The 14,235-nt window shown below is 32.1% G+C and overlaps 1 protein-coding gene across 1 annotated transcript; it reads right to left on the reverse strand.

The window, feature by feature from the left end:
• Positions 1-8,504: 8,504 nt before the first annotated feature.
• On the reverse strand, positions 8,505-13,874 carry LOC147814126 (uncharacterized). The gene has a single exon (XM_087160215.1). It carries the CDS (start codon positions 13,872-13,874, stop codon positions 8,505-8,507), a length of 5,370 nt encoding a protein of 1,789 aa, XP_087016341.1.
• Between the last annotated feature and the right edge of the window lie 361 nt (positions 13,875-14,235).

Here is a 14,235-nt window from a genome sequence, read left to right on the forward strand (position 1 = left end):
CGATTCAGAATTAGGCAAGATTTAACATACTTTCTGTTATTTTGAATTATAGTGTTTAATAAAATTAAAAATGAATTTGATTTTCAGGAAAAACCAACATTTATATCGAATTGGATTTTACAATTACCAATTCCAGTTTATAAATTTGTTAATATGATATAAAGGGTATATTTTATATATAAGGGGTATATAAAGGGTATTTATAATATTCCGGATATTTTATTTCACTAAAGCTCAATATTTTCGAACAAAACAAAAACAAAATTTCCGAAAACAAAACAAAAAATATTAAAACAAAATTTCCAAACTTTTCATAAAATCTCAAATTTGTACAATTAGGAATAACTGGTCTCAACTGTTTTGAGAGGAACTGTTTTGAACTTTTAACGCTAATTTTCAATTTTGATTATTTTCAAATACTTCTGGAATTATTTAAGTTAAACAAAGCAATTATTAAGAGCAATTCTTATGGAATTAGCAATTATTATAGAATTATTTAAGTTGAACACTTTGCACGCAATTGTAAAACTTGTTTCTCTGAATATTTCAAGCAAAATACGATTTTCAAAAAATATTTATTATTTTTAATTATTTTACTTAAAAAATTTCTAGAAATCTCAGCAATGAAAGGAACACAGAATTTCACTTTAGTTTAATGTAGTTAATTTGAAATTTAGAAAGAGAAATCAACTGAATAGTTTTTTTAAAAAAATCATATTTTTTAAATTTATTTTTCTTGAATTATTTAACCGATTTCATTCAAATTTTTGAATTCCTCACTAAACAGCTTAAAATTATCTAAATATTCGAGCATCTTGCAATTAAAAAATTCCTGTATTAATAAACTTAATGAAAAGTGAGAGAAAAAAATAATAAACTATTTCTTACATTAAATTAATGAACTATCTGCAATTTATCAAGATTTACAATTGTGTTGAAAAAATATAAGTTTTCCTTAGTAGATCTAACTACTTGGTATAGCTATTTGAACTTATAGCTCAGTTTGTTTCAGGTTTTCCTCATTCATTCGAGAGAAAAAATGTCTTTAAATTTGCAAAAAAATACGTTTAAGACATTCATACTTATGACTGCTCACATGCCTGAAAATACAGTTCTTGGTTGCCAAAGCGAAAGAGAAAGAATTGCTTTAAAAATGATGAAAAAATGGTGAATTTCGAAATGGCTGGGACTGTGTTAAAGAATTACATATATAGAGTATAAGAGATTAAGAAAAATCGGTTTGATTCCTATTAATTGTTAGTTCCTATATTTATATGATTTAAGGTCTTAAAATCGAAATACTTAGGTTCTTATTTATTTATTTATTTAGTTAAAGCCCAATTTATTACATGCTTATAGTGTCAAATTGAGTAAAGCATAAAACAATATTACAAAGGGATTTAAGATATCTCTTTTAGTTATCCCCACGAGAAAAAATAATCGTTTAGAAATTTGTAAAGATGTACGTATAAACGTTCATGGTTATGACAGCTCACTCTCCTGATATTTCAGTTCTTTGACGCCAGTTCGAAAAAGAAACAATGGCTGTAGAGAATTGCATGCACAAAGTATGAGAGATGATGAAAAATCTGCATAATTATTACCGAATGTTAGGAAATATTTTTTGTTAGACAGGGTTATAAAAAGAATTATTTATTTTCTTATTTATATATTTTGAGTCCTATTCCCTATGTAGTTATAGAGTTAAATTGAGAAAAGCAATGACAATAACTTCCTCTAAGCTAATTTGCAATTTTGTTTTATTCCTGGGTAACATTTAAACAGTCACTAATTATTTTTTTAAACTTTAACTAGTTTTATCTTGGTGACTATAGTTAGTTAAAATTGTTTTGTTCCTTTGCTAATTAAAAGACTGAAACACTCGAAAGTCATTAAAAGCTTCTTTTTATTACTATAATAGAAAATAATTAGTACTTCAAAGTAATAAGTAATTAGAAAACGTGTTAACAATACGTTAAATTGAATAAGAGATAGTTATAGAAAATTAAAGTGGTTTCTGAACTGTATGGAGACATTATTTTCAAACATTGTAATTAAAGGTGAATTTTTGAAAAGAGAAATGTATAATTTTACTAATGCACATAGTTTTTTCTAATTATCTTTGGGTTTTTTTTACAAAATACATAAACTTAAATTTTATTTCTTAAATTACTTCTTTGAATTATTTAAAAGGGGCCGTAAAACTCTTTTCAAACATATAATTTAATTCGATTTTAATTTCGTTCTTGTAACTTAAACCGAACATCTAAGTAACTAAGATCTTAACTAAGTATTTTTGCTATTATTCATGATTATCAAACTATAGCGTAATTAAGCAATTATATCTGGTATTCATCTTTTAATCACGCCAACTACGCCAATCTTTTCAAAACATAGCTTACTTTTTTAAATTTCTATTATCGTTGATTTTGAATTTAATTTTTTAGAAACGCGTTTCAAAAGCGTAACTGTAAACAAAATACAGCTTGTAGCATCCTGATAAAAATACCAATTCGTTGACGCTGCCCTCATATGCCAACGACATTAACTTTGACTTTTGAACTTTAGCAAACGAAACTAAGCTTATATTTTAACTGCTTATATGCCAGCGTTCAAAACATGGAACTTGTAATTTGAGTTCGAATTGAATGAATTGTGCAAATTTTAAATGTTTTCATACATTTAAAATTTGCATTATGTTGTAGTTTAATTGTGTGCGATTTTATTCAATTTGGTATTACTGCACTTATTTAAAATAAATAACGAGATGTTTGAAGAGGTTAAGGGTGTGAACGTGATTAGGTTGAACTTTTTCTACGTGAATTTGCACTTAGCTGATAATAGATGGATAATGAGAAAATTCTCAGAAAGTAATTTAAGATACACACTCTTTCATACTCAGTGTTTTTCTCTTTTGTTAAAATTCTAATTATTGAAAAGAAATTATTTTCAATAAGGTGACGATTATTTGACAGTGATAGAGTTAATACATCAAAAGGGTTTTTCAATGTGTTCTCAACAATGACATTACACATATTCTTTCTATTTATAGTTTTTCCTTTCTGATTCTTGTGATTTATTTTACTTCAGTAATAAATTTTTTTCCGAGTGAGTTAAAGAGAATTTCTTCCGTATTTATTTGTTTTATTTACAAAGTTTTTTTGCTCTTAATACCATCCCTAAGAGAGACCTAACGATATGACAAACAAAAGCCTTGTTAGAAACATTTTTTGACTCAGATTCGGAAGATGGTGATAATTTTAACCTAGAGTTTAATGCATCAGGAGTTTTAATTCATACAGAAGACATAGATTAAATAAATTTAGATCATGTTATTTCATTTTATGTTTATAGAATATTGGTTTTAAAAGTAATATTGACGAAGATGAAGTGGAAAATCCAATCCTAGAGTCAAGTGTGAATAAAAAACGAAAAAAAAATAAAAGCCCAATTATAAAATCGAAAAAGATTTTGAGATTTGATGACCCAATATGAAAATCTGGACGCAATTTTATAAAAGAAGCATGAACGCATGAATTTTGCCCCTCTTTGCGTACTTTGAAAACTTTTAAGTGGATACTATTTATTTCAAACGAAGATAAGTACCGGAACATACCAAAAGTGATCTTACCACAGTCGGTAAAGAAATTCCTCCGCCAAACGCAATGTTCTAAAAATGGAACATCATTTGCTGACCCAACAGTATTGAAGAGCCGAAAGCATTTTTGTAAAAGTATCATGAACGCATGCATTTTGCCCCTCTTTGCGTACTTTGAAAACTTTTAAGTGGATACTATTTATTTCAAACGAAGATAAGTACCGGAACATACCAAAAGTGATCTTACCACAGTCGGTAAAGAAATTCCTCCGCCAAACGCAATGTTCTAAAAATGGAACATCATTTGCTGACCCAACAGTATTGAAGAGCCGAAAGCATTTTTGTAAAAGTATCATGAACGCATGCATTTTGCCCCTCTTTGCGTACTTTGAAAACTTTTAAGTGGATACTATTTATTTCAAACGAAGATAAGTACCGGAACATACCAAAAGTGATCTTACCACAGTCGGTAAAGAAATTCCTCCGCCAAACTCAATGTTCTAAAAATGGAACATCATTTGCTGACCCAACAGTATTGAAGAGCCGAATGCATTTTTGTAAAAGTATCATGAACGCATGCATTTTGCCCCTCTTTGCGTACTTTGAAAACTTTTAAGTGGATACTATTTATTTCAAACGAAGATAAGTACCGGAACATACCAAAAGTGATCTTACCACAGTCGGTAAAGAAATTCCTCCGCCAAACGCAATGTTCTAAAAATGGAACATCATTTGCTGACCCAACAGTATTGAAGAGCCGAAAGCATTTTTGTAAAAGTATCATGAACGCATGCATTTTGCCCCTCTTTGCGTACTTTGAAAACTTTTAAGTGGATACTATTTATTTCAAACGAAGATAAGTACCGGAACATACCAAAAGTGATCTTACCACAGTCGGTAAAGAAATTCCTCCGCCAAACGCAATGTTCTAAAAATGGAACATCATTTGCTGACCCAACAGTATTGAAGAGCCGAAAGCATTTTTGTAAAAGTATCATGAACGCATGCATTTTGCCCCTCTTTGCGTACTTTGAAAACTTTTAAGTGGATACTATTTATTTCAAACGAAGATAAGTACCGGAACATACCAAAAGTGATCTTACCACAGTCGGTAAAGAAATTCCTCCGCCAAACGCAATGTTCTAAAAATGGAACATCATTTGCTGACCCAACAGTATTGAAGAGCCGAAAGCATTTTTGTAAAAGTATCATGAACGCATGAATTTTGCCCCTCTTTGCGTACTTTGAAAACTTTTAAGTGGATACTATTTATTTCAAACGAAGATAAGTACCGGAACATACCAAAAGTGATCTTACCACAGTCGGTAAAGAAGTATTCCTCCGCCAAACGCAATGTTCTAAAAATGGAACATCATTTGCTGACCCAACAGTATTGAAGAGCCGAATGCATTTTTGTAAAAGTTACATGAACGCATGCATTTTGCCCCTCTTTGCGTACTTTGAAAACTTTTAAGTGGATACTATTTATTTCAAACGAAGATAAGTACCGGAACATACCAAAAGTGATCTTACCACAGTCGGTAAAGAAATTCCTCCGCCAAACGCAATGTTCTAAAAATGGAACATCATTTGCTGACCCAACAGTATTGAAGAGCCGAAAGCATTTTTGTAAAAGTATCATGAACGCATGAATTTTGCCCCTCTTTGCGTACTTTGAAAACTTTTAAGTGGATACTATTTATTTCAAACGAAGATAAGTACCGGAACATACCAAAAGTGATCTTACCACAGTCGGTAAAGAAATTCCTCCGCCAAACGCAATGTTCTAAAAATGGAACATCATTTGCTGACCCAACAGTATTGAAGAGCCGAAAGCATTTTTGTAAAAGTATCATGAACGCATGCATTTTGCCCCTCTTTGCGTACTTTGAAAACTTTTAAGTGGATACTATTTATTTCAAACGAAGATAAGTACCGGAACATACCAAAAGTGATCTTACCACAGTCGGTAAAGAAATTCCTCCGCCAAACGCAATGTTCTAAAAATGGAACATCATTTGCTGACCCAACAGTATTGAAGAGCCGAAAGCATTTTTGTAAAAGTATCATGAACGCATGCATTTTGCCCCTCTTTGCGTACTTTGAAAACTTTTAAGTGGATACTATTTATTTCAAACGAAGATAAGTACCGGAACATACCAAAAGTGATCTTACCACAGTCGGTAAAGAAATTCCTCCGCCAAACGCAATGTTCTAAAAATGGAACATCATTTGCTGACCCAACAGTATTGAAGAGCCGAAAGCATTTTTGTAAAAGTATCATGAACGCATGAATTTTGCCCCTCTTTGCGTACTTTGAAAACTTTTAAGTGGATACTATTTATTTCAAACGAAGATAAGTACCGGAACATACCAAAAGTGATCTTACCACAGTCGGTAAAGAAGTATTCCTCCGCCAAACGCAATGTTCTAAAAATGGAACATCATTTGCTGACCCAACAGTATTGAAGAGCCGAATGCATTTTTGTAAAAGTTACATGAACGCATGCATTTTGCCCCTCTTTGCGTACTTTGAAAACTTTTAAGTGGATACTATTTATTTCAAACGAAGATAAGTACCGGAACATACCAAAAGTGATCTTACCACAGTCGGTAAAGAAATTCCTCCGCCAAACGCAATGTTCTAAAAATGGAACATCATTTGCTGACCCAACAGTATTGAAGAGCCGAAAGCATTTTTGTAAAAGTATCATGAACGCATGAATTTTGCCCCTCTTTGCGTACTTTGAAAACTTTTAAGTGGATACTATTTATTTCAAACGAAGATAAGTACCGGAACATACCAAAAGTGATCTTACCACAGTCGGTAAAGAAGTATTCCTCCGCCAAACGCAATGTTCTAAAAATGGAACATCATTTGCTGACCCAACAGTATTGAAGAGCCGAAAGCATTTTTGTAAAAGTATCATGAACGCATGCATTTTGCCCCTCTTTGCGTACTTTGAAAACTTTTAAGTGGATACTATTTATTTCAAACGAAAATAAGTACTGGAACTAGGCTAAAGTGATCTTGACCACAGTCAGTAAAAAATGACCCTCACAAACACAATGCTCTAAAAATGAAACATCAATAAAAACGCACTTTAAACTTTTTTTTACTCAATTATTTTTTATTGTCTTTAGTTGCTTATTGGTAGTGAATTTACCAAATTTTAAGTTTTTTGATTTACCCTTTTTTAATTCAGCATTTAAACGGATAAATATTAGGAAAAAAAAACTTAATTATTTTAAGTTATAGAAATGCTATAGTTAAACCGATTAAAATATTTTTTAACCTCTCTCTGAGTAGGTTATTTAATTTGTTTGAACGATTTTTAGAATCAGGGACTAAATATTACCGCAGTGTTCAAATTTCAAGAAGCTGACTCAAACGGCTGTGGATAAGAAAAACGCCCGGTCACAAAATACAAACTCTTTTCATTATAATACATTGTTTTGTTGCGTTTACACTTTTAAAAAAACAAAATTGATAAGGGATTTGCAATACATAATTTGTTATTTCTTTGGAATAAGCAATGTATTTGCAACTATTTTGTGACTAAAACTAAAAACAAAACGTGTTACAAACAAATAACATTTCTTGTAATAATGCTTGCATGGAATCTTTATTGTGTAACATTACCTAAAATCCTTCCGAGTATATATCCTCTAAATTTCGTATATATAACAGCATTTCGAAACTTACTAGAATTATTTAAACTAAATCTACAAACATTTCAATAGGTTGAACACAATACATTTGTAAACTACTGCAGGTGTTTTCCGAACAAATGTGTTTCGAGCTTTAGAAAACACTTCTATTAATGAAGTTACTGTCCCTCACATATGAGTTCCATACGTGCTCAATAGTGTCTGCTTATAGAATGACTCCAGTATTTCATTATGACATGAGAGTCAGACACATTTGCAAACAGAAAATCAAACACTATATAGAAAGCAGCTGGTGCACGCCATCTGAAGTCGTTTACGAAAATGGCTTGTAATAAGATATGCATATGTCATTTAAGTTGTGATTTGTTGCTTTTCTAACAATGCATGTTTATTACTATATAATATAGTTAGCAAATATGATAGTTCCGTTTTAGTGTTTGCTTATGACTTTTTATTTTAATCGAAAACGTAGCCTAGATGACATTTTAAAGTTTATAAAAACAAGTGAGGCAGGGCAGCTTAGGAAGGTTTTAAGTTAAAAATATTTATATAAAAGGAGTAAACAAGAGTTAAAAAAATATAGAAGCTAGCTTGTTGTGGATCAGAAAGTAATGTAACAGTATTGTAACATATCAAGCTATATAAATAACAGTTCTGTTTCTTATAAAAAACTTTCATTCACAAACAACACAAGAAGTAACAAATATAAAGTACCCGAAACGGGATAGTTAAAATATTATAAAGCAGACTAAAAAAACTCGTAACGGGTTATTTGAAAATTCAAATTCCAAAACAAAACTAATATCTAAAAAAGCCAACAATTCTCTGTTGTTCTACAAAATGTCTTCTAATTTTATCGTCTGCTTTTATTTTATTGTTTATCTCTTTATGTGCTTATTTTATTTTATTCATGCTTTTGCCAGCCCGTTATTTTTTAATAGTTGCTAACGGTGGTTCATCTATAAAATCTGATTTTAGAAATTCTATCAGGAAGTGATCAAAGCAACTCTAAAAATTCGACCAAGAGGAAATCAACGCAATTCTAATTCAACAGTCAAATCTAAGAATATTTAAAGTATTTAATAAGAGAAGAGAAAAGAAAGAGATTACATTGCAATTTTAAGCTCAACAGATACATTAAATTCTAAACATCGAATGAATATTAATATTCAGTTCTTTTTTTGTTTTTGGCAGTGCGCATGCGCGTCGTTACTTCTACGTAAGAAGAAAATTGTTACTTGACGGGAACATCCCGCCCCCCGTTGGATGTTAGTCCAACATCATCCGGTAGTGGAAGTATGTTAGAGATGGCTCGGCGAAAAGTTCCTCTAGCTGTTTTGACGTCAACCACCCTGACAAGATTGTCTTCTCCAGGATAAGTTTTCACAATTCTAGCCAGATTCCACTGCATTGCTGTCTTACTAGGATCTTTAAGAAGGACTAGTTGATCAACTTTCAGATTTTCTTGTTGACAAGTCCATTTCGAACGTGTTTGTAGTTGACTCAGGTATTCATGGCTCCATCTATTCCAAACGCTGTCTTTCAGACGTTGAATCAGGCTCCACCTAGAAGAAAGAGAAAAAGAATCTGGAGCAGTATGATGTTCAGGAAATGACATAATCGGAGCTCCAACTAGAAAGTGTCCTGGTGTCAACGGCTGCAGATCGTTAGGGTCTGATGACATGGGCGAAAGTGGGCGTGAGTTGAGAATACTTTCGATCTGCACTACGAGCGTAGTCAGTTCTTCAAAATTTAGTAAATTAGATTTTGTGACTTTCAAGAGTATTCTCTTCATGGATTTAATATTAGCTTCCCACAGACCACCAAAGTTAGGAGACGCAGGCGGTGTGAAATGCCACTGAATTCCCTCTTCAGCACTAAAGTTCTTCACAGAGTTTGACTGACAAAGTTCAAGCATTGAGTTCAAAACATTTCTTGCACCTTTGAAGTTAGATGCGTTATCACTCCAAATGATCGACGGTTTTGAACGTCTCGAAATGAATCTTCTCAAACAAGCTAAAAAAGCATCTGTTGTCAAGTCTGAGACAACCTCGAAGTGAGTAGCCTTAGTACTGAAGCAAATAAATATAGCGATGTAAGATTTAATTACAACCTTAGATCTCTTCAAATTAGGTTTTGTTAATATGGGACCAGCAAAGTCTAAACCAACTTTATCAAAGGGTCGTGATGGTACGATCCGATCTTTGGGCAAGTTACCCATCTTTTGATTAATAGTTTGTGTCTTAGTCTTGAAACAAGTCAAGCATTTATGTATGAATCTTCGGACTCTATCTTGTCCAGAAGGTATCCAGTAAAATTGTCTAATCAAATAAAGTGTTGTCTGAACTCCCGAGTGTAATGATTTGTTATGAAAGTGTTCGATGATTAATTGTGTAAGGTGATGAGATTTCGGTAAAAGCATTTGATATTTTTGTGATTCTGTTAACTCGGAGAATTTCAAGCGACCACCAACTCTCATAAGTCCATTGTCGTCCATAAACACATTCAATGATATGATTTTACTATTTTGAGGAATTGGCTGTTTGTTTTTTAGGCATTTAATCTCAGAGCTAAACTCTATAGATTGCACACATTTTACTAACACCTGTGTAGCATTTTGTAGCTCGAATGTACTTAAATTATCCCTTTTTCTATTTGTATCTTTACAGTTTTTAAGAAATCTTAAGCAATAAGCTGTAATTCTAACCAACCTAGTGAAAGAGGAGTATCGATTAAGGAAATTGTTGATGTTTTCGTTTCTCTCTGCGACGTTTGTGTTTAAAGTTAAAACTTTCCGAATTTCTAGTGTCTCTGGATTTGCAATAAGTTCTTTGTGTGTTTCTAAAGATTTTGGCCACGACGATTCATCTTCTTTCAGCCATAGTGGACCCTGCCACCAAAAGTCGCTGTTTTCTAATTCTGAAACCGAAAGTCCACGTGATATTAAATCAGCTGGATTATCCGTTCCAGGACAGTGAAACCATTCTGAAGGATTACTGTGTTTGTGAATTTCCTGAATTCTGTTCTTTATGAAAATTTTAAACCTATCTGGTGAACCTCTTATCCAAAAGTACGTAATAGACGAATCAGTCCAAAAAATTCGCTCAACTGGAAATTCCAAACCTTCTATGATTTTTTCACTCAGTCTAGCAGATAAAAGTGCTCCCATAAGTTCTAATCTAGGTAAAGAGAGCATCTTTAACGGCGCAACTCGTCCTTTAGAGGCAACAAAACTAGTAATGATGTTTCCATCGTTTAGCTTTACTCTTAGATAGGCAACCGTTCCATAAGCTTTGATGGAAGCATCTGAAAATAGGTGTAACTGGATATTGTCTATATCTTTAGGTAATGCATGTGAGAAATAGTAACGCGGTAATCGAATGTTACTCAATTTCTTTAAATCATCACACCATTTATTAAATGCCTCAATGGTTTTATTTGGTACAACCTCATCCCAATCTAAGCCTAAACACCATATTTCTTGTATCAGGCATTTGATACGAATAGTAAATGGCCCAATGTATCCAATAGGATCAAATATGCGACCTGCAATTTGTAAAATATATCTTTTAGTCTCCTTATTTTTCTTAAGGAATAATTCAACATTTCGAGTATCAAAGTAAAAATAGTCTTCCTTGGGATTCCATGCAACTCCCAGGACCTTTGAAGGTATTAAAGTTTGATCAAAAGAATCAGTTATGTCATCTACTTCTAATTTATGTTCTTTCAACTTGTGAAACAGTTCTGGGGAATTTGTTTTCCATTTTCTCAAACACATGCTAGCATCTTTAAAAATTTCATAACTCTCTAAGCAAGTAGTCAGAGCACTTTCTACCTCATCTTCTCCTATGAGGCAATCATCAACATACAACGATTTATTTAACAGTTGAACAGTATGAGGAAATTTCTGTACATACCTCTTCAAGTGATGTTTTATGGTGGCATTAAGTAGAAATGGAGAAGATGTCACACCAAACAGAACTCTTGTCATCCGGTAGGTCTCATCAGGACAGAAATCGTCTGGGCTTTGGTTCCAAAGAAATCTGGTGTAGTCTCGGTCTTCTTCATCAATTTCAATCTGCAGGAAAGCTTGCTTGATGTCAGCAGTCACAGCTACAGGATGAAGTCTAAATCTAATCAAAAGAAGAAAAAGATCAGGTAATAAATTAAGTCCAGTATACAAGCATTGGTTTAGTGAAATCTGTCCAGCAGAATGCGATGATGCATCAAAGACGACTCGTAATCTACTTGTACTCTTGTCATTTCTGACCACAGCTCTGTGAGGCAAGTAGAAACAATTCTCTTCATTCAAAGTTTCGTTTTCCTTTGTAACAGGCTCTATAATGTGCTCTTTTTGATAATCTTCTAAAACTTTGTTGTATTCAAAAAAATAGACTGGATCGTTGATGAAAGATTTTTTCAAAGACTGAAATCTTCTACTGGCGACTACCTTATTATTATGTAACATACTCTTTAATTCAGGTTTCCAGGGCAACTTCACTTTGTAGCGATTATTTGCATATGAAATTCCTTCTTCAAAATTTTTCATTATCTCCTTTTCAACATTATCTTTAGTTTCTGTGTCCACATTAATCCCTAAGTTTTCCAGCTCCCAAAATTCTCTTAGTTGATCGGAGATGGATTTTTCTTCGACGATAATTTTGAAGCTACATAGATCTTTATGAATGCTTCCTTGTCCCTGAAGACACCAGCCAAAAATGGTTTCTGAAGCTACCAGTTTATCGTTCAATCTTCTAATTCTACCACTGACAATGTCAAAATAAAAATCAGCTCCAACTAAAATTTCTATCTTATTTTCTTTAGAGTCATAGGAATCAGCTAACTGTAAGCCTCTCAACTGCTTATATGCTTTAGAAATGTTGGCATCAGGTGCAGGTAAATTAGTAGCAGATATTTGATCGGTAACTAGAGCTTCAAGTTCAATATTTAAAGAAGGTTGATCCCTATTAGCTAATCTGATTTTAACAACATCATAAATTTTCTCTTGAGCTCCATCAGCTCCGAAGGCATAAACAGATAAAGTTTCCGATCTTACAATGGGAAGTTTTAATCTTTTTGAAACTTCTTCTAAAACGAATGTTCGCATGGATCCATTATCTAATAATATTCTAACAGGTGAAGTTTCTTCATTTAATGATGATTTAATCATAGCGGTACATGTTTGCAAATAAATTCCAATAGTGGATTTAATCAACGAATCAGTTTTATAAACTTCATGGCATTGCGAAATAGCAGTAACAATTTTAGTTTCGTTTTTATCCTCAGCTTTACCAAATTGATAGCAAATTGTTCTGTTGTGTTTATGATTACATATATCGCAAAATGTCCTTTTCTTACAGTCTCTAATTCTATGATTCTTTTGAAGGCACAAAAAGCAACGAGCTTCTTTTTTTAACAAATCCTTTTTTTCATCAATATTTACATTGTTGCAGTGTTCCGAACTATGAGTTTCTTTACAAAAGATACAATTACTTTCTGTGACAGGAGCTAAATATTCCACTGTTTTGTTTACATTTGAATTGAAAGGGCGATTTTGAATTCGAGGTGACTCACGCGAATTGCCAAATTGTTGTTTTGCGACAGTATTATGATTAATGAAGTTTTTCTTTCTATCTACCCTCGAGTTTTGGAATGAAACAGATTCCCTACATTCTATTTCAATTTTTAGAAAATTTATCAGTTCCATTACATCAAAATCACTTAGATTTGCTTTATCTAATTTTCTACGGTTAAAGCTTAAAGCTAATTCTTCAGGAATTAATTTAATCAAAATGGGGTACAATAAATGTCCATACATTCCGGAAGTTACTTTTAAAGAGTCCAAACTTCGAATTTGTACTTCACAAGTGTCATATAATTTTCTTAATCCTAAAACATTATTAGCATCTTTAACAGGATAGAGATTTAACAATTTGTTCATATGAGCATTTATAACTAATTCATCTCTACCGAATCTTTCTTTTAATAGTTTAACAGCTTTTCCATAATTTTCCTCAGAAAGCGAAAACCCATTAACAACATTAGCTGCAGCACCTCCTAAAAGTGATTTTAAATACGAGAATTTGTCTATTACAGATAATGTTTCATTTTTATCAATTGTACTTTGAAATTGATTCCAGAATTCTATCCAAACACACGGATCTCCATAATATTTTTCTATCGATAATTTAGGAAGTTTAACATTATTGTTTATTTTCCGATTCAAAACTTCTGTGGCTATAGTATTGTTGGAATGTTCTTGTGCCTGAATTAAATTTACCCTATCATAATTATTAGCAGTTGCATTACGAAGAAAGGATTTTATCTTAGAAGAAAGTTTCGAATTCCATAAAACAATTTTCTGACCATATTCCATTGCAGATTCAATTTCTGCATCAAAATCATTTTCATCTACAATTAGAGATTGTATAGTATTGTCTAAATCATTTATTTGTTTTAATCTACTAGTCAAAAAATCTAAATGTTGTTCTAGTTCAGTATCAGTATTTATTTCATCAAATTCTTGTTCTAGTTTGTTAATATATTTTGTTATGCTAGAACGCAAAACGCCTCTAATTTTTCTCTGTTTAGTTAATTCTTCCATATTTTAAAAATTCTTATCAACACTAATAATCAAATTTATAATTTGTATGATGCTTCAATATTTAGTAAATATGTAAACAAATACTGCATCACACAATCAAAACAAAACAACTTTCAACAAAACAACTAACAACTGCTTAAAATTTGAAGCATCAAATTATCTAAATCTTCATATAGATCAAATTATCAAATCTTCCTACCTTTCTTTTCTTTACACTTCCTGATCAATCCGAAATCGAAACAATCTATAACAACAAGAATGTTGTTTCGCGGCGGCGATGCACCAAATGCTAACGGTGGTTCATCTATAAAATCTGATTTTAGAAATTCTATCAGGAAGTGATCAAAGCAACTCTAAAAAT

Source organism: Parasteatoda tepidariorum, chromosome 3, assembly GCF_982258835.1.
Source record: "Parasteatoda tepidariorum strain Cologne lab strain chromosome 3, Ptep-v5.0, whole genome shotgun sequence".
Lineage (NCBI taxonomy): Eukaryota > Metazoa > Arthropoda > Arachnida > Araneae > Theridiidae > Parasteatoda > Parasteatoda tepidariorum.

What these genes read in the sequence shown, in the direction of transcription:
- LOC147814126 (XM_087160215.1), bottom strand. Translation starts at nt 13,874, where the DNA reads ATGGAAGAATTAACTAAACAGAGAAAAATTAGAGGCGTTTTGCGTTCT.